Source organism: Cyprinus carpio, chromosome A21 (genome assembly GCF_018340385.1).
Source record: "Cyprinus carpio isolate SPL01 chromosome A21, ASM1834038v1, whole genome shotgun sequence".
Classification (NCBI taxonomy): Eukaryota; Metazoa; Chordata; class Actinopteri; order Cypriniformes; family Cyprinidae; genus Cyprinus; species Cyprinus carpio.
In genome coordinates this window covers 20951449-20972606 of record NC_056592.1, presented here as the reverse complement: position 1 = coordinate 20972606, position 21158 = coordinate 20951449, and the positions used below count along the sequence as shown (strand labels likewise).

General features: G+C 35.7%; 3 protein-coding genes across 4 annotated transcripts; all 3 read left to right on the top strand.

The window, feature by feature from the left end:
- The first annotated feature begins 2530 nt into the window (after positions 1–2530).
- On the top strand, positions 2531–10588 carry LOC109061401 (phospholipid scramblase 2-like). 2 transcript variants are annotated; one of them, XM_042711284.1, is made up of 9 exons: positions 2531–2792; positions 2973–2997; positions 3408–3472; positions 4304–4358; positions 6826–7028; positions 7105–7266; positions 8593–8754; positions 8853–8971; positions 10119–10588. In XM_042711284.1, the coding sequence occupies exons 1-8, from the start codon at positions 2694–2696 to the stop codon at positions 8946–8948; spliced, it is 867 nt and encodes a 288-aa protein (XP_042567218.1). In that variant the 5' UTR covers positions 2531–2693; the 3' UTR covers positions 8949–8971; positions 10119–10588. The 2 variants fall into 2 exon arrangements, with proteins under 2 accessions (XP_042567218.1, XP_042567219.1); XM_042711285.1 differs by having other exon boundaries at positions 2532–2792; positions 10150–10588.
- A 2378-nt stretch (positions 10589–12966) lies between these two features.
- On the top strand, positions 12967–14942 carry ndufa2 (NADH:ubiquinone oxidoreductase subunit A2). Its single transcript, XM_042711282.1, has 3 exons — positions 12967–13125; positions 14598–14704; positions 14784–14942. The coding sequence occupies exons 1-3, from the start codon at positions 13019–13021 to the stop codon at positions 14873–14875; spliced, it is 306 nt and encodes a 101-aa protein (XP_042567216.1). The 5' UTR covers positions 12967–13018; the 3' UTR covers positions 14876–14942.
- A 1280-nt stretch (positions 14943–16222) lies between these two features.
- arsib (arylsulfatase family, member Ib) lies at positions 16223–20887 on the top strand. Its single transcript, XM_042711281.1, has 2 exons — positions 16223–17553; positions 19160–20887. The coding sequence occupies exons 1-2, from the start codon at positions 17204–17206 to the stop codon at positions 20562–20564; spliced, it is 1755 nt and encodes a 584-aa protein (XP_042567215.1). The 5' UTR covers positions 16223–17203; the 3' UTR covers positions 20565–20887.
- The last annotated feature ends 271 nt before the right edge of the window (positions 20888–21158 follow it).

Sequence of the window (21158 nt, the reverse complement as noted above, 5' to 3'; positions counted from 1 at the left end):
TTCACTTAATGAGGTCAAGATTTATCTAAATACTCCTAATCCTTTTTCCCAAAATTTGTAAATAAAGAAAACTCCTTTTTTTTTTTTTAAGTTTAGAACCTTTTTTAAAGATATTTTTGCATTCGCTCTTACTATATCAAATAATTAATAACAATTAAATTTAGCTGTAATACGTAATACATGAATCAGTTTTGACAGTACATGTTGCTAAGGGATCTGCACACAGTGATAAATCTGTTCAGTGAAGCGGTCAGCCGTGCTGTATATTGACCAATCAGCTTTTATAATTAAACTAAAATATATATATATATATATATATATATATATATATATATATATATATATATATATAATTTAAATTTAAAATGTATTATTAATACTTAATGCATTATTTAAGTTAAAATTAAGTTTAAACGTCTAAGCAAAAATATTTATAATCTAGTGCATGGGTTGGTGCGATCTGATGGGGAAAAAAACTCTAAATCAAATGTAATATCATTGTTTAACCACTAGAAGGCTGTGAATCCTTTATAGATGAATGCAGCGTTATGTAATAGTTGTTGAGATGATCATTTCCATATATTATTTTTTCATGTAATGGTTTGCAAGATATTACTTGTCAATTATTTTGTCAGAAATCTCTTTTACTTTGTTAGGTAAGAAAAAAATATGTGGAAGCATCCAAACTTTTTTTTTTCTCCCAGAAGAAGCCTGCATTACTCCAATAAGCATCGACAGATAACATATCCTGCTGGAATAATGAGCAGACTATTCTATTAATATTTTTGCAGGGAGAAGCAAATCACAAGGGCATCCTAGTCGTATCTGACATTCCTCTTTCAGAAGAACACAATCACAGTTATATTTAAAACGGTCCTGGCTCTTCCAAGCTGTATAATGGCTGTGAATGGTGCCCCTGTTTTTGAAGGCTCTTGTGATGCCTTGTCGTGAACACCCCTGCTTGAGCCACCGGAAGCTAGAGATTACAGATTATAAATGTTTAAAAATCAATATTTTTCTTACACTAATGCATCGTTTTGCTTCAGAAGGCCTTTATTAACACACCGGAGCCTTGTGTAGTAGTTTTATGATGGACGGATGCAGTTTTTTGGCTTCAAAAACAGGGACACTATTCACTGCCATTATACAGCTTGGAAGAGCGATTGTGTTCGTCTGAAAGAGGATTGTCAGATACGCCTGATGCCCTGAAGGTGAGTAAATCATGGGCTAATTTTCATTTTTGGGTGAACTATCCCTTTAAGTTGTGTCATTTTGAACCGGTGAGTTTAGTTCAATGAACAAATGATATTAGGTTTATGTGTACTGTATCCAAGCATTTGGAAAAAGTGTTAAATGCATTTTGATCATCGGTTGTGAATGATGTGTTTACAGTTTTGAAAAATGACATGAATATTAAGATAATAGTGCAAAAATTATTGTAAAAAAAAAAATTAAAAAAAGGAATAAAATTAAACCGACAACAACAAATGACTGTATGCCAATGAGTACAAAAGAGTATTTGATGTGACTGAATGTGTTCTTACTGTATTTTTCCCTGTAGAATAGAGAAAATAGGGGAGGCAGAGGCAAAATTCTGACCGACAAATTAACAAAAGTTGGCTGTGGTCAATTTGGTTTGGGCAAGAAATAATATTCACCTTAAAGACTCGGCAACACATCTTGGACAATGACAACATTTTCAACAGTGTGGAAGCCACAATTTTGCAGACTATTGCATGCATACAGAAAAGGCTCCATGTGTATACCATGTTTCAGTGAAGACACCATTTGAAAGAAATGCAGACAGAGTTAAGCAATTTGATGTCTGAGTATGTTCAGGTTTGTTTTACCCCCAAATTTCTGTCATCAGGAATGACCTTTACAAAACGTCTATTTAGAGAGTGATGGAGCTGTGGCCAAATCAACAATTTTGTATTACAATATTTAATGATTGTATGAACAACTACAAAGTGAAACTTTTGGTTCCAACAGTACTGCATGATAAATTAGTTATTTGAACCAAAACAAGTGCATGGTTTCTTTAAAGATATGAATGCACAATGAAATGTTTTGAAAAATGGCATCAAGAAATTAGTGCCGAAGTGATTGTAAAAAAGCTGTGAAGAGTCATGAAGCACCTTTTCAGCGTCAAGGTACAGGTTTGGCACTTTTGATATTGAGCCACTGTACGTTCTTTCGCCTGTGCGTTGCATTTTCATAGCCATTTTAGCTGTGATTGCTTTCAAATGAGGCTTCTCTTGGATAGTTATAACATTTACAGTCTCAGCAGATATCAATTCATCTTTAAAGATAAATGGCAGATGGCAGCATAGGTAAGTATAATATCCAATCATTTTTTACATGATGACATTTTATTGAAAGTCAATGGGGTGGCCAGAAGGCACAGTAAAATCCTAGGGTGGCACACTCAGACTAAATGTTGTACACTGTGACACTCAAACACAGTTCACGTGTTAAGGTGACCTGTGATGTGAAAAGGGACAATTAGAGACACACCCGCTTATGAAAATGAGAAAAAAAAATGTTGTTGAGAAATTTGATAAAGCTAATATCCAGAGTTATAAACATACTTACACAAAGTTACCAGAATTAATGGGCCATTGTCAACCTGTTAAAACCGGAAGTCACTAAACTTGAAAGTGGGTCAAACCTCTTATTCAGCCACAAACATCATGCAGGGAGAAAAAAAGAACTTAAGGTTGTTTGTCATGAAAGAAACATTTACTGTACTAATTAGTGCAACTGCCAAACAGACGATTTGCAGCTCACTGGTATATATGGTATATTTATCAATATACAGTAATCTGAAATCATGTTTTAATTTTGTATTTTAAAAATGAATGTGTAGTTTTATAAAGTCTTTATACCATTTATTTATTCACAATGAACAAATAATGAAAGAGGAGAAAAAAATCAACACTAAACTTTATTCATTTACTCACTCTTCGCAGATAAATTCAAACATGGAATTGTCAGGTGAGTTTGTTTGGATGTTTATCTATGTGGGTTTGTTTATTTGACTACAGCCAAAGCAAGTGTGAAAAAGAAGTGCACTTCAGCATAGTTTCAAAAAGATTTCTTTTAACAGAAATAACCTACTTTAAAAGACTAATTGCAAACTTAATGTAGTGGTTGTGTGTTGAGTAAAAAAAAAAAAACATTTTTAATAAGTTCTTGCATTAAAATATGCATTAGTGTATTAAAGAGCTGTAAGTGTGAACATGAAAGTTGTATGAAACCTGTAAAAGTAAATCTGAATGAATGTGAAAGTTGGGTAGCAAGGATGGCATCCATTTTCATTAATAATACACCATAGATTTCAGTGTGTAATAACTTCTTTAACAAAACTGTTTGAGACATACTCATATCTGTTTATGCTCCACTAGTGGACACTGCAATGGTACCTTGGCCAGATCCATATCGCCCGCTTCATCTGGAGCCCTTGACCTGGGTCAGATAAGACTGGATATGTTTATTATTAATTAAAGCAAAAAGCCACAAGAAGCCGTGGTTTACAGTGAATTTAGATCATTTATCTGGATATAGATATTAATTGTGCAATTATTGAAGCACTGATCAAAGTTAGCACTCCTCTTTGTTGTATGAAGGATGCTGGGATATTTTGTCGCATTCTTCTCAGCAAAGATTTTCCAGCGAAAACATTGTTTAGTGATAAACTAAACAAAGGATCTGCTGATCAGTGGATCGTGAGTTCGCACAGAAATGATAATTTGCTGTTAATTTACTCACCATAAGGCCATCCAAGATCTCAAATCATTCTTTTGAACTGGTTCTTTTCAGTGAACTATATGAACCAGTTGACACCAAATCGAAACTCTTGTCGAGCAGCACAGATTTGAACTGTGTGATGTATTGTGTGCTGTACTTTTGATTTCTGTACCCAGCATTTAAAAAAATTTCAAATGCAATGAAAATACAGGTATCAGAACTCAGTAATGACAAGTAGGCTACCAAAAATGAAAGTATCGGTATCAGACTCATTCTGGAAAACATGGTATTGGTGCATTAAATATATATTTTTAAAAAACCTACTGTACTTTTTGTATTTTAATAAATTAAATAATTTTGCTTGTACTGTACATGTAAAAAAAAAAAAAAAAAAGGGCCATTACTCCCCAAAAGTTTTTTAATGTGCTCCTACATTTTTTAGCTTATGAGCACATGTGCTCCTTGGGGAGAAAAGTTCGCATCAAGCCCTGTTATATGTATTTTTCTCTAACAAATGCACTTTTTTTTTTTACTTTTTTTTTGCTTATTTTAGATTGATCAATTGCTTGTCTACAAAGAACCTCATCCGGATGAATGTTTTGACGAAGGTTTGTTCAACAGCATTTTATGATTTCATGAATGAGATATAGCCGGATCATCAGGGTCCAAGCACAACCCAGTGGGCAAATGATGTTAAAAAAGACATCAAAACGACATCAAAACATACACAGGTCAAATATGCAAATCTAACTGATGTCAAAAACTTGGCATGATGTTGATTTGATGTAAATTGAATGTCATTGGCCTACATATACAGTACATTAAACCAATTTCAGTGTGGGATTAACTTCCTATTTTCACCCAGTTACCACTGAAATGAAATCCAAACCAAACTTAAAATAAAATTACACCACAGCAACCAAATAAAAAAATAATAACGTCACATCAAAATCAAATCAACCTCCCTGAAACGACTTGCCTAGAGTATAAAACAGTTAGGTTACAACAGCCACGTCTCTTTTCAAACGTAATACGAGTAGGCCTATTTAAGTGTCTTTCTATGGAAGTGTTATTTTATGTACCATATTACAGTAGACAAATAATATTGTCTCTTCATTGTAACTCGACCGCAATATATGCAGACATGTCTAACAACTTGACAAATGTTTTCTGAATTTAGGATATATAAATATGAAGGTATTTTGGAGATGACAGGTTTCTTTGGAAACTGATTAGACTGAGATTGTTTTAACCTTTATTAAACTTTATGCAACTGTAATGAATGTTATGCATAGTTAATCTACAGTCTCAGAAAAAAAAGTACAAAAGCTGTCACTGGGGCAGTACCTTTTCAAAAGGTACACTTTTGTAGCTTTTAGGTACTAATATTTACCTAAGGTACCAATGTGGACTCTTTAGGTACGAAGGTGTGCCTTTTGAAAAGGTACCGCCCCAGTGACAATTTTTGTACCTTTTTTTCTGAGAGTGTATTGAACCATTTACAGAGATTTTAAACCATGTGATTTTAAAAAAATGTGTTGTTTTGAGCCTCCCTCTGGAAGACAACATTAGTATTACGTCTTTCATTTTTCATTTCCATTAATACAAATGACTGACATTTTATAAATTGCTGTAAGCACCTAGAAATTCATGAAGTTTGGCATGTTTACTGGTTAGCATGAGTAAACTTGAAGGCAGCTGCAATAAAAAGAGGGAACTTTTCATGTTAACTGGACAGCAATAAATAAAGTCATACAATTAAAATAGACAAAAAATAAAAAAAACATAAATATAAAATTATATATTATATAATATATATATTCTATATATATTAAAATAAAGGTAACATTTAGTGATATTTAAGTGTTTTAGAGATCACATATTCTTTTGCAAATTGATTAAGTTTATTAATTTCTATGAAATGATAATTATTCTTTGCATCTTGTTTAGTACAAGTAATTATTCTGAACCATTTACACAGATTTCAATTTATGAGCATTCATGTTTCATTCACATTGATATTGCTGATCCCTGAGAAATCGGTGAAGCCCTCAGAAATCTGCGTACACTATGTCAGTTATCTCATACCTTCTGTGAGTATTGTACTGTATATGTGAACCACAGACAAATACATCTAAGGATATGGAGCACAGGTTTATTTATTAATATTATTAGGGTCAGAGTTACCTCTGCAAACGTTTACCTCTGTGAAATTGATTTATTTGTAATTCACAGTGATGGAAACTGATAGAAAAAAATAGATTTCTTACCATGTGGTTCCCTCTAGTGGGCAACTTTAGTACAAAGTGTTGTGGTCCGTCTGCCATTTTGAGTACGCAAAAATTTATTTTTCAATCTCATCTTAAACCACTTGACTGATTCTCCTGAAATTTTGCATGTATCATCAATAGACAAAAATGATAAAAAGTTATCAAAAGAGTTTTAATTAATCAAACCGTTTAGAAGATATAAGGAAATTAATTTGTAGTTATGGCTCCATGCACTTATTAAACTATGTCTTCTAAACCATTTCTTTTGATAACTTTTTGTCAAAAGGGTCTCTAGATGATACATACAAAATTTGGCATTAATTGGATAAATGGTCTAGGAGGAGTACAAAAAGGTAGGTTTATAAAACATGTAGAATAATTTTATGCTTGACTCAGAGAATCAAAGGGAAAAAAGAATTTTGATTGTAACCAGTATTTTTGTGAAGATATGAGCAAAAACATAAAAGTACTTATTATAGGTGTGTGTGTGTGTGTGTGTGTGTGTGTGTGTGTGTGTGTGTGTGTGTGTGTAGCTGAGTAATAGGGGAGATTTGGGACCTTTCTGCCAAATTTGGTGTTTCTACGACTTAGGGTTTTGGCTGGCTAGACGCTTTTAGTGCAAAAAAGACTAATAATAAATATAGCTGCAAGAAGGCACATCACACCTTCATTGCTTGGCCCTTATTAATAATAAGAAAATCAGCACAAATACAATAGAGTTCCGGTATCTTCTGTGCTTGGACCCCTAAATAGAGCGAAATCACACGAGCAACAATCTAATCTCCTTTCTGTTAATTTCTTACAGTCTGCTGTGGAATAAAGCCCGACAACAGATATAAGGTCAAGGATGACGTCGGGAACGTTCTTTTTAGTATTCTTGAGGACAGTGATTATTGTAGCAGGCATTTCTATCAAGGACGTTCCTTCATAATGAATGTTATTAATGAATCTAATAAAGAGGTCATCAGACTGGTGCACCCATTTGTTTGCGGCAGCTTCAGTCATGAGGTATGAACGCTATCCTTCTCTTGTTTAGCCCTTGAGTATGTTGTACTGCATATTATATGCTGTATGTATATTTTAGCTGGAGGTTCAGTCTCCACCAGGCTTTACCATCGGACATGTTCGACAAAACTGGCATGTTTGCCTGCCTAAATTCACAGTTGAGAATAAACGAGGTGAACCAGTCGTTGAGATTGCAGGACCTTTTTTACCTCTTACCTGCTGCATGGATCAGAACTTTAAGGTGATGCACAAGTTTCAGTTTTCCATTTGACTTTTATTAGTTTTAAATTGACCAAAGTTATTTTCTATTATTTACCCTTTAACATATCCTTCACATAAACCTTTTAGTTTTTTTAGATTATGATTTTAACACTACTAGTGTGCTATCAAGCTATTTTCCTTGTTTCCTGACCCACATTGGTTGTAGGTTTAGGTGATTTCAGGTTGAGTTACACTTCTAGTGAAATTTGGTACCCACAGTGAAGGAAAACACCTGACTCGCGCACGCACACACACACATGTTTCTTTGGCTTTAAATGTCAGAGCTAACATGGTCTTGCTTGCTTTCTTAAAGAATAAAGTGATTAATAAAGAATAAAGCTTAAGCTGTAAATCCAGTTCTGCTTTCTGACATTTATCTTAGACCCCTATAGGGTCATTCCATGTCAAATCTACCAAATTTCAGAAACTTCCCCAGCTCAAATTTTTTCCTTTGTCAATTTTTTTTTTTCTGAAGAAAGATTAACATGTGTAGTGATGAAAGCCAAAATATTAAATGTAGTGGATATTTAAGGAGTTATCATCTATTTTGTAGTATGTTCTAAGCAGTTGTTTTGATAAGAGTTACACAAGATACATTTATAATTTCAACATTATTTGTTCTTCAGACATTCCTCTTTAAAAGAAAAGAAGTATCATCTGTATGCAAAGTGACCCATATTTGGTTTTGACCACTGAAAATGTGTACAATTTAACAGTTTAATCCTGGAGCCAAATTTAGATCCCAATATCTCTGAACCATACAGGAAGTTAAAATGCCAAAAGGAAAGTTTGTTAGGACCCAAAATCTAAAAGATATCTTTAATAGTTCTTGAGTTACAGGCATGCAAACTTTGGAGAAAAAGCTTGAAAAGTGCTTTTTCCCATTTTTGACCATTGTCCCCACTGGCATATAATGCAACAAGATAGGTCTATTTCACTAATAGATCTACCAATCTCTGTGTAAAAATAACATGATGCTGCCATCTTTCTAAAGTCATTTTTACCCTCTTGTAACTTGCCTCTGAATCTCCAGTGAAAATAGTCGATAACTCAGTAAATATTCATCCATGACATTTCATTTTATTTATTTATTTCCATCATTTATGTATTTCTTTCATCAGAAAAAAAATAAAATAAATATGAACAAAATCAAAAAATTTGATCTGGGGACATGAAATGACCCTATAGGCCTGTTTTTATACTAAAATATTAAAGTGAAAACATACTGTAGATGAGGACTACCTGTGCTTGAAGACTTCATGTGTTGATGTGAGTTATAATTACCCGTCTTATACTGTGACCACAGCTAGTGTCTTTGAACGGAACAGCGACAGACGAACCATTTGGCAAGATCTTCAAACCCTTCTCATGCAGTGTACTAAATACAGGTGCAGATTTTGTGCTGAGGTTTCCAAGTGACCTGGATGTCAAAATGAAAGCTACACTGTTGGGGGCCTGCATACTTATTGTAAATGTTGTTTAAAAAGCTTCTCTCTTTTTTTTCAGTTTTGTAATTTAAGACTTTTTATATTTATTATTAATAATTATAACTCAATCCATTTTCAGGACTTCATGCATTATGATAAGCCAAAACAACCGATACTATGTCTACTGAAGTATTTATCCCCTTTGTCTGTTTATGCTCTGTTTACACTCAAGTAAACACACATCAAGAAGACAACAAGGTAAATTCATAATAATCACATTCTTTATTAATAAATAAAGAACAAAGAAGAAATACAACAGAAACATAAACCACACTAAATACTAACAAGAACCGAGAAAGACTACTGAAATCTCAGGGTTATCCACCTTTTTCCTAAAGAGTCTACTGCGTTTTAGATTGTGGGAGGCTTTTCCGATTTGGGGAAGTTCTACTCAGCTGAAACAAATCATTTTTAATCGTAAGGCTGCGCTATAAATAATCCTTACCTGTCATGTTCCTTCACGTTGTATTTAGAGACGTCAGGAGAATAACGTAACACTTAGTGTTTCATGATGACATGCTATAACAAGAATTACTATGGAAGAGCTCTTTCCAGTCCTCTGCATTCTTTGCCTCCTGATTATTTACTCCCCCCCCATGTATATTCATTTTTATCAGTATGATAAAAGAAAACATATACTGCGCATTTTTGATTTAATTTACAGTTTATGCGAGGGATAATTCACTAAATGCACTACGAATCATGGGCTGTATTCACAAAACATTGAGTTCTCCTAAATAGCAGTAAAGGTTCTTAGCTATAAGAGTTTCCTGTTCGCAAAGCTGCTGAGACCAACTTTAACTACGGAATGGAAAGAAATCTTAAGAGAAAGGGCGGGGTTGACCTCGTTATTAACTAAGAAATGGGGACCTCGTCTCAGCAGCTTTGTGAACAGGATATAAGAGGAACTTTTACTGCTATTTAGAAGAACTCTTAGTGCTAAGATCAATAGTTTTATGGATACGGCCCCTGTTGTAGTAATATGTTAATTCTTTTACGTGTTTACATTTCTTTTGAATTTTCAATGGTTGAAAAGTGAGAAGAATAATATCACCTCATTGTGCCCAGTTTTATTTATTATTGAGTGAACCTTTAGCTGATTGTTTACAGTTTAATGGAATTTACTCCAACAAATCACTTAAAGTGCCACAGGGCATAGGAAAAAGGTGGATGCATACAGTACAAGGGGCAAACACAGGCAACTAAACGAAACACAATTGACACTTACGGAAATCAGTAATGTATTTTGGTATTTTTATTCACCCAAAATGAATATGTGTGTATTTAAGGCCTTTAAAATTGGGTGGAAAGTTACTAAGGTGGCCATTTTTATCTTTGCGTGCAGGTAACACATCATTTTCTGTTTTGGATACTAGGCCTACTTCAGAAAGAAGACTGAAGGAAGACAAATGTCAACAGACTGCTCGCCAAATTATCCTCCAATAAAGGCTGACGAGAAAAGAATGATAGTTACCGTGCCAAAAATTACTTTTTAATATTGCTTCTTGCAAAAAAAAAAAAAAAAAAAAAATCACATTGCAAATGCTGTTAAAGTTGCTAAAATCTACCATCTCTTTTTCTGAGGCAACAAATCTTAAGTTTTATTATTTTGTTTTGTAAACTCCTTAAATTTGAAAGTGACAAATAACATTATCACTTTTTAAAATATATATATACATATATATATATATCCAGCTTGTGGATCTCTCTTATTGAAAGGTGCCTCTGAGGTTGCATGTGTTATCTGGAAGTGAAGCAAACACAGCAGTAACCACAAACACCAACTGCTTCTCTGTAGTTGCTTGTGTTGTAAAATAAAAAAAAAAAAAAAAACCTACCCCAACTGGCACTTTGAGTTGCTCGTCATGGAAAATCCAGACAGAATGCTCCTATTTGTAAATTACAAATTATTCTCTGCTGCCTTGAAGGGTAAAATTAATTGCATAGACATGTATATTTTCTGCTTTTTAAATGCACTGTCAGTTTTTCAGACCATTCACCAAAATAAAGATTTTATTTTGCCAATTTCATTATATAATATGCATCTGGAAATTCTGCAGTAATCAGTAATTTTGTGCATGACACTCCCAATGTCTCATAAACCCACAGAAATGCTTATCTATTTGTTGTCTGAATTGTTCCTCTGTCAGTGTACGATATCACTGGTGTCTTGATACTTCACAATGTTTCAGGCAAAGGAGTTTACAAAGCCATGGCCTTTTTATTTCCGGAGGTGCAATTCCAATTAACGCAAGAACGAAAACCGAGAATGCTGACAGACAACTGTATGATGAGTGTATGAATTATAATTTCCAGGCCAGACAATCATCCTTGAAATGACTGAAACTTCAATGTGCATGTCATCATCTAAGTGAAGATACAGATGACAATATCTTTGGCATTTTTACAAAGGTAATTTTTTAGATGGATGTCTTAGACCATTTCATTGATTTTTTTCTGCTTTGGGTTTAAAATGTAAGACACCAGTGTTTTGCTCAGGGGCCAGTTGCTCAGATTGCATAAATCTTAGAACTAGTCTGACCAACTAGAAGTTAGCTATCAGTCTTTTTTTTTTATTTAACTTAGACTAATCTGCATTTTTATGTAACCGAATTAAAAAAAATATATATGACCATTCTTGAAGAAAAAAATTAGAAGACTAACTTGTGAGACTAGCCTAAACCTTTTATGCTAACGGTTGCAGGGGTGCCATAGCTCTTGCACCGCCATTTAGTCTAAAGAGTCTCAAGTAATACATGAACGCTAGACATAATCAATAAATTTAAATTTTTTTTGAGTTTTTAACATTAGCATATATTTTTTGTTGTTGTTGTTTTTTACTTTGTAGTGCTGTTTTTGGCAAAAAAAAAAAAAAGCCTTCTGTGTGTAGGTGAAATCAGTCGCTCATGCTTCTATACTTAATAACTGTGCTCATTTACGTGACAGAGTTTGAATTAGGACAGCTAAATGTGAACAAACAGCTGACGTGACCCAGAGTCCTTTGAATACTACAGCCTGGTCACATGACATCACCATCATTAAAGGGATACTCCACCCCAAAATGAAAATTTTGTCATTAAACACTTATCTCACTTAAAAGCTTTGTTCGTCTTCTGAACACAATATAAGATATTTTGGATGAAAACCGGGAGGCTTGTGACTGTCCCATTGACTGCCAAATAAATAACAGTATCAAGGTCCAGGAAAGTATGAAAAACATCATCAGAATAGAATCTGCCATCAGTGATTCAATCTGAATCTTATGAAGCGACGAGAATACTTTTTGTACACGAAGAAAACAAAAATAACAACTTTATTCAACAATTTGTCTCCTCTGTGTCTCTCCGCATCACCATAATGCCATTTTGGAGAATGTTAGCTGAACACAAGCAGTGTACGCTCTTCTGCTGTTTTCGTTCTAATCAAAGCGTAAATACACGTAGAAAACATATCTTTGTGTCGCGGCAGACACAGAAGAGAGTACACTGCTTGTGTTCATTTTGGGGTGGAGTATCCCTTTAAGCTTTTGACCACTTTTTCAGTTTTGCCAGCGGCCGATAAACAACAGAAGAAGAAAAACTTGCAAAACAAACACTGAAACACAATAGAATATTACAAGTTCCATATAGTAAATCGGAAGCTAAAACATTCATTAAAGCATATGCAAGATCAAAATGGCAGGAGTATTGGGTGGATCAAGATAAAGGGAGGCATTTATATAATATACAACCAGAAGTGGGTATAGGAAGGACAGAGTGTAGGAGTAGAAGAGAAGAAAGTATAATTACACGGTTAAGAATAGGACACACTGGGCTCAATTCTTCATTGAAGATAATAGGGAAACATCCAACAGGGAACTCCCAATATTGCAGTCATTTAGAAACTGTAGAGCATATTTTATTTCAGTGCACAAAGTACAGCCAAGAAAGAAACCAGCCTTTTCAGTCTCTCAGAAGTGTCAATCAGAATAATTTTACAATGCAAGGTTTATTAGGGAAAGCATCCAGTAACATTCATCAATTTGTTATTAAGTTTCTTAGAGACACACACTTAGCCAGTAGGATTTAATTTTTTTTTTTTTTTTTTTTTTTTTAAAGATCCAATATCGCCTGATTCACACTCCAGCCCAGTCGGTGGCGCTAATGCACTGTTAAGGTGGTTTGCCAACCGCCATAAAAAAAAAAAAAAAAAAAAAAGAAGAAGAAGAACAGAAGAAGAACGCTTCCGTTCGTGGAGCTGACAGTCATGGCGGCGGCGGCTGTGGTTCGTGGAATCGGCTCAAATCTGTCAAAACATCTGCGTGAGGTCCGCCTGCATTTATGCCAGAGATCAGCTGCCAGTCAGGGAACCAGGTGCAGTACTGGCGCTTTGTTACGGATGGGTGTTTTGTAGGGAGAGTAACTGTCCTCTGTAGAGGGTGCTTGGATCACTTGCAGTAATGTTTATGTACGTTATTAATAATACTGACTGACAGCCTGCATGACTGAAAACTGCACGAGAACCGACTAACTTAGCTTTTAATTCAGAGTTCAGGCTTCGTACAGATCATTAAGAATGAACTTCAAGAGGCTGTGGGGAGGCTGTTTATAATTATAATAATTATACATTAAAAGTATAAATATAACTAGTAAAATATACTATATATATATATATATATATATATATATATATATATATATATATATATAATAGTATAACGTTACATAAATACACACACACATACATATATATCGGTCAAAAGGTGAAAATAATTATGCTTTTTTTTTTACTCCAGTCTTCAGTGTCACATGATACTTCAGAAAAAAATTTAATATGCTGATTTGGTGTTTAAATTGTATTGGTACTCAATTGTTATTAATGGTCCTTATTATTAAAAACAGTTTTACTTTATTTATTTTCGTTGGAAATGTTGATACATTTTTTTTTCCAGGATTCAGTTTCCACAAAAATATTAAGAAGTCAAACTGTTTTAAACATTGATAATAAGAAGAAATTGAGTACCAAATCAGCATATTAGAAATTATTAAAATTGATTAATGGATTGTGTGGCCTGACAACCATTGTTGTTTTTATTTTTTGGTTCAGCATGGAACTAGTTCTCAGTCATATTCTTATTACAATTAAACATTTAGCAGACGCTTTTATCCAAGAGCAATGATTGATATGCAAGTGCTATAACAAGTCTCATTAAGCTTAACGCAGTACACATAGCAAAGTTTTTTTTTTAATCATATAATAAATAAAAAGAAAACAGAATACAAAAAGAATAGAGCAAGCTAGTGTTAGTTTTTGTTTGTTTGTTTGTTTTTTGAGAAAACAAGCAGTTAGTAAATAAATAGAGTGCAAGTCTAAAAGGGCCAAGTTTTTTTTTTATTATTATTTTTTAAATAAAGAATAGAATTATAATAGAGAGTGCTAGAGTTAGCGTGTCAAATAAAGATGAAAGAGATGTTTTTAGACGATTCTGTTGAAGATGGCTAAGGACTCAGCTGCTCGGATTGAGTTGGGCAGGTCATTCCTCCAGGAGGGAACAGTTCATGTAAAAGTCAGTGAAAGTGATTTTGTGCTTCTTTGGGATGAACAATCAAGCGATGTTCACTTGCAGAACACAAGCTTCTAGAGGCACATAAGTCTGAAGTAATGAATTTAGGTAAAGGGGTGCAGAGCCAGTGGTGGTTTTGTATGCAAACATCAATGCCTTGAATTTTATGCGAGCAGCTATTGGTAGCCAGTGCAAATTGATAAATAGAGGTGTGACGTGCATTCTTATTATTAGACATAATTCTTATGTCTTTGTAATTATTATTTGTTGTTCTTATTTTAGAGATTTTATTGAGCAGCATTATGTGACATTAAAGAAGGCAAACCCGGAGTTCCCCATCCTGATCCGAGAGTGCTCTGGAGTTCAGTCCACGCTGTGGGCACGATATGGTAGGAAAATACTCCTGAAAACTAAAGCATATTCATACAAATGACCACATATGCATAATGATGCATCTCTCTGCCTCAGGTTTTGGGAAAGAACACAGTGTTTCACTGGACAACATGAACGTCGATCAAGTTGCCAAAGCACTTGAATCAGTAGTAAATGCAAAGCCCTAAGCGTACTGATGTAAAGTAATGTACATGTTATCTGTGTCCCAAACTGAAAATAAATGTGTTCTAAAGATCTTTTTGTGTGTGCTTCTGTGAAGGTAAGTGTGTAGATTGCCAATATATCTATCTATCTATCTATCTATCTATCTATCTATCTATCTATCTATATATATATTTGTTTTCCTAATTAATGTTGTTCAGTTGCTTTGACGCAATCTTTTTTTGTTTAAAGCGCTATATAAATAAAGGTGACTTGACTTGACTTGATATCCAATATAGAGATTTCCAGTGATCAGAAAAGAGAATTTATTGTTGATTGCTTATGCTAGCCTGGCATCAAACAATATACAACAGCACCACCAAGTGCATATTTAGGGTCCCAGACATAACTTGGGTGTTAACAATATTTTAGAAGCAAACCAGCAAACATTAGTAACCTATACTCTAAAAGGTTTAATGTGACTCTGTTCCCAAATACATTGTAAAAAATAAAAATTACTTATTCCTACCTAGCATTATTATGTAATTATTATGAAGTGTTTTACTGTAGTGTGGTATATTTTTGTTTCATTTACGTATTTACTGCAGCTGTATATACTGTAAATTTTTCAGAATCAGAGCATTTTTTTTTTTAGCTAATGAATGATAAAAACATTGACAGCCAATCAGAATCCAGCCTGCTTTGAAGAGCTCAAGCATTTACAGCTGCGGGCAACAAAACTGCATTGCACACTTAAAATAAATGGAATGTTAGCATGCACTGGCGTGGACACTAATATTGTAATATTAGAGACCATTCTTGGTGTGAACAGAAGCTTTCTGTGTGTAGGATAGTCTATGATGAAGCGACAATTTAAAGATGGGAAATTATACAACTATAAGTATTTCCAGAGTTTTTCTGAAATTTCCCATAAGATTATAACACTCCTTGAGGTGACATGAAAATCCCGTAAAGTTATATACGGTCATTTGCGCTTGCATTCTGTTTTCAATGAGCAGTATTTGTGAGATTTAACAGCATTCAGACATAATATTTAAATGAGAGTAGAAAGTAAACAACTTGCATTCAAGATTAATCCAATCTGTTTTACTGTCTTCCAAGTTTTTAATTTAAATTATTATTATTTTTTTTTTGGGTGCTATTTTAGATACTGCAACACATGCACACACACGCACACACATATATATGAATGAATTATGTGACTAATAATCAGGACATGTCTCATGCACGTCTTGCTTAATTTAATGCTTTTTCCATTCCACATGAAATTCTGTACTGTCAAATTTCTTGGAGACTGCGATCATGTATTTCGATCTGAAGGGCCAATGTATGCTTATATGTGAAGTTTCAAGGACTTAAGGTTGGGATCCACTGATATATTTTATAAAACAAAGAGAAGTGTAACAATAATAATAAAACCCGACAATGACTAACAGTCTGTTTTAATGCAAAAGTATGCAGAGAATGGGTAACTACATTACTCAGCTGTTACAAACCCTACACCAGTTATTCAGTAACACTTGATTTTAGTGTCCTTGTTGCATGTTACATGTAGTTACACAGTAATAACAGTAAATAATGCATAATTGCGTGCAATAAGCCTAATAGTATGTTAATGAATCATTCTCAGTATTTAAATGTGCAATTAGGCCTACAGTAACCATTGACTTGCATAGTATGAAAAAAGGAAGTTTATGGCTACCGTACCGTCAACTGTTCAGATACAAACGTTCTTTGTAATTTCAATATATTCTTTTGTGCTAGACTGAGGAAAGAAACTCGTACAGGTTTGGAACATTTTGAGAGTGAGTAAACGATAGCAGAATTCTCATTTTGGGTGAACTGTTCCTTTAAAAGACTGATATATGCAGCCTGCATATACAAGGGAAGAAAACGCATAAATATACCCAACGATGAAATCACAGTCTGAACATTGTTTCAAATCTCAAGAGGCTTTAAGAGATAGACAATCGACTACTCAGTTCTTACCTCCTTCGTCATGATGGGGTTGGACTGTGTAGAAAAAGAAAGGAGGGGCTGCATGGTTTTAATTTCATAGAAAACTCTACTTGTTTTGATGTTTTTGTCAGCGTAGCCTATTGTGGTACGATTATAGGCTTGATTAAAAACGCATATTTTTGTGGATAAATTGCACAATATGACCTATCTGCCGTTCCTTAGGTGACACGTGGTTTGTTGGTCAGTAGGGGAACATACTTCTAGGGGTTTTGGCGACGCAACCCAGCAGCAGCAGCAGCTCTCCACCGCCACGTCGCGCTCACAGCAAGAAGGCAAAGATTATTATCTTAAAAAGCTTCGTCTCCCCGAAGCTGATGAGCACGCTCATAGAGTTGCAACTGCTTTTGAAGTGGATGGCATTATTCGTGCTCTTCGGACTCCTCATCCTCATTCCACGAACTTCTGCGTCTTGCAGCGACGCGAGGTCGAGCAGAGAAGACGCCGAGCGCTTTCGGGTTGAACAAGCTGCGGCTTTCAGACCCAAACGACCTCCACATATCATCTTCATACTGACAGATGACCAGGGTTTCAATGACATCGGATATCACAGCAGAGACATCCGCAGCCCGACGCTGGATAAGCTGGCTTCACAGGGAGTGCGCCTGGAGAACTACTATGTCCAGCCGCTGTGCACCCCGTCCCGCAGCCAGCTCATCACAGGCAGGTCATTCATCTCATTGCCTTGTTCGTACGATATGTAGAATGTCAAGTAGCTTTTCCACAAGCTGAGATAAATACTAATATATAGATGGTGTGTTTACGCACAAACGCAATCATGACACCACAACAATGCAATTAAACAACATGAGATGTACCACAAAACACTAATAAACATAACTGATAGCAAAAACTCTTTAGAAACACAGTTTGTAATATCAAATATGAGCTGTCACACAGGGAGTTCTGGAAATGTCAGTTTATGGTTTTTTTTTATTATTTTTTTTACTGTGTATTTGATATATTTGATCTGGAAGATATAGGTCAATTGATTCATGACCACACAGCAAATTTTAAAACAAGCGGTCAGTATAGCTCACCCCAAAATGAAAATTTGCTTAAAGTTTTCATCCAAGATTTAGATGAGTTTGTTTCTTTAACAGATTTGGAGAAATGTAGCATTCCATCACTTTCTCAGCAATGGATTCTCTGCAGTGAATGGGTGCCGTCAAAACAGCTGAGAGTCAAAACAGCTGATTACATAATCCAAAAGTAATCCAGTCCATCAGTTAACATCTCATGAAGCCAAAAGCTGCCCATTTGTGTGTGTGTGTGTGTATATATATAGCAGTACATATTAAATATATATATATATATATATATATATATATATATATATATAATATATATATATATATATAATCCATTCAGGTGTTTAAATATTAAACCATTGCTTCAGGCTAAAATATGAGTCCATAATCTATAAAAACACATCCTCTAGTGAAAAAGTCCTTGTTGTCCTCTCACATCAAAGTGCATAGTTCTCTCCTGATTCAGACCAGATGACTTTTTCACTGGAGAAACCAATATTATGGATAGAGGACTCATATTTTTGGATGAACTATTCATTTTAAGGAAAATGCGAACTTTTCAGAGAGAAAGGAAAGACAAATTGGGATTGATTTCCATCTGAATTGTGAAAAATAAAGGGGAATGTGTCAGAAATGGATGTTAATGTAACACATATTGTATTTGATAACAAGTATGTAGACACAATAATATTCACTGATGAATTGTGCACCATAAGGGGCCGTTCACACAGAACACGTTTTTCCATTCCAATGTGTATTATACATTGTTTTTCTATGTAAACACACACTAGATGGATGTGTATGACTGTTGCACATGTGTCTTGAATCTTTTGCAGCGTCTCACATATGAGCACCATATTTTTAAGACGCCGTCACAAGTTAAAAGGATTTCAACTTTCACATGCAGGACCGCTCATCAATGACAGTGGACCAATCAAAAGACCCCGAAGGTGGGGCTAGTGTTGCAAGCTTTTGTTCACATTAACAAGTTGCATGGCAACTGTTTTATCTGACAGCAACATGGTGAAGGAGGCATTCTGTATGATTCCTGAGCACTGCATCTCTCGTTTTGAGGTGCAAAGACGTGTTCCGTGTGAATGGCCCCTAAGACTTAGAATATTTATTCAGAAAGTATATAGTCAATTTTGAGCTCATAACAGGCATAAGCAAGACTTTATTGTTTCAATTCTTGTTTTTGTCCTCTGTGTCTAAGCATTGGGAATTTATTTATGATTTCTTTAGATATCAAATTCACACTGGCCTCCAGCACTCCATCATCAGACCACGTCAACCCAGCTGCCTCCCTCTGGATGTGGTCACACTTCCTCAACGCTTACAGGAAGTCGGTTACTCCACTCACATGGTGGGGAAGTGGCATTTGGGCTTCTATCGAAAAGACTGTTTGCCCACACGTCGGGGATTTCAGAGCTACTTCGGTTCACTGACCGGCAGCGTAGACTATTATACATACGGCTCATGTGACGGCAAGTCATTGTGTGGCTTTGACCTCCACGAAGGTGAGTCAGTGGCATGGGGGAAAGCGGGGAAGTACTCAACTCACCTCTACACCCAGAGAGTGCGCAAAATCTTAGCAACACATGACTCAACCAGTCAGCCTCTTTTTATCTTCCTTTCCCTTCAGGCGGTGCATACACCTCTGAATCCACCCAAAGAATACATCTATCCGTACCGCCGCATGGGCAACGTTCCTCGCAGGAAATACGCAGCCATGGTTTCTATCGTTGACGAGGCAGTCCGGAACATAACTTACGCGCTGCGAAAGTATGGCTTCTACCGTAATAGCGTCATCATCTTCTCCACTGACAATGGAGCCCAGCCATTAACAGGGGGCAGTAACTGGCCCCTACGAGGGTGCAAGGGGACATATTGGGAAGGTGGCATTAGAGGAGTGGGTTTCGTGCACAGTCCCTTGATACGCCATCGAAGAAGGGTTAGCAGAGCCCTTATACACATCACTGACTGGTATCCAACTCTAGTTGGACTTGCTGGGGGAAATGTGTCGCAGCATCAGGGATTAGACGGGTTTGATGTTTGGCCTGCCATTAGTGAAGGAAAGGAATCCCCACGAATGGAAATTCTTCACAACATCGACCCTCTTCATCGGCGCAGTCGGGGCTCGTTGAAGGTCGGCTATGGATTGTGGGACACCACTGTGCAAGCGTCCATCAGAGTGGGTGACTGGAAGCTTTTGACGGGTGACCCTGGCCATGGGGATTGGGTGCCGCCCCAGGTCCTTACAAACTTCCCTAGCAGCTGGTGGCACCTGGAGCGACAGATTAAAAAAAAAAGAAAATCAGTTTGGCTCTTCAATGTTACAGGGGACCCTTGTGAACGGCATGACCTTGCAGCGCACAGGCCTGACGTTGTCAAGGAACTGCTAACACGGCTAGTGTTTTACAATCGCACTGCAATACCTGTTCACTACCCGCCAGATGATGCCCGCGCTAACCCCAGTTTGAATGGCGGTGCATGGAGACCTTGGGTGAGTGAAGACGAAGAGCAGGAAAACTGGGATGGAATTTATTACAAGAGAGGGAAGAATCGCAAAAGAAAGAAATGTCGGCTCTGCAAATTACAATCGTTCTTCAAGAAGCTTAATTTAAAGATCATGTCAAAACAAATATAAGATTATTCTGCTATTGGACATCACTTACAATAATAAACTTAATTGCTGACCATGTTTAAGAGCTGGAAAGGAATAGTACACCCAGGGCATCCAAGATGTACATGACTTTCTTTCCTAAGGCGAAGAGAAATTAAGGTTTTAGAGGAAAACATGCTAACCAAAGACTATTTTCCACAGTCCAAAATCCATATTTAGATGGCTAAAGGGATACTCCAGCCCAAAATGAAAATTTTGTCATTAATCACTTACCCCTGTCATTCCAAACCCGTAAAAGCTTTGTTCGTCTTCGGAACACAATTTAAGATATTTTGGATGAAAACCGGGAGGCTTGAGACTGTCCCATAAACTGCCAAATAAATAACAGTGTCAAGATCCAGGAAAGTATGAAAAGCATCGTCAGAATAGTCCATCTGCCATCAGTGATTCAACCGTAACATTATGAAGCGACAAGAATACTTTTTGTGCTCAAAGAAAACAAAAATAACGACTTTATTCAACAATTCCTCTCCTCTGTCTCTCCAAATCAGTGTAGCGCCATTTTGACAATTCAGAGCAGTACACAGGCGGCGTCTTCTCTTCCATGCAATCACTCCT

Bases quoted from the DNA above. Each gene is read 5' to 3' on its own strand.
- LOC109061401 (XM_042711284.1), top strand. From the start codon at position 2,694: ATGCAGGGAGAAAAAAAGAACTTAAGGTTGTTTGTCATGAAAGAAACA. The intron at 2,793-2,972 runs GTATATATGGTA...CACTCTTCGCAG, and splicing joins AGACGATTTGCAGCTCACTG to ATAAATTCAAACATGGAATT. The intron at 7,267-8,592 runs GTGATGCACAAG...CTGTGACCACAG, and splicing joins GCATGGATCAGAACTTTAAG to CTAGTGTCTTTGAACGGAAC.
- ndufa2 (XM_042711282.1), top strand. From the start codon at position 13,019: ATGGCGGCGGCGGCTGTGGTTCGTGGAATCGGCTCAAATCTGTCAAAA. The intron at 13,126-14,597 runs GTGCAGTACTGG...TTCTTATTTTAG, and splicing joins GCTGCCAGTCAGGGAACCAG to AGATTTTATTGAGCAGCATT. The intron at 14,705-14,783 runs GTAGGAAAATAC...TCTCTGCCTCAG, and splicing joins CACGCTGTGGGCACGATATG to GTTTTGGGAAAGAACACAGT.
- arsib (XM_042711281.1), top strand. From the start codon at position 17,204: ATGAGCACGCTCATAGAGTTGCAACTGCTTTTGAAGTGGATGGCATTA. The intron at 17,554-19,159 runs GTCATTCATCTC...TGATTTCTTTAG, and splicing joins AGCCAGCTCATCACAGGCAG to ATATCAAATTCACACTGGCC.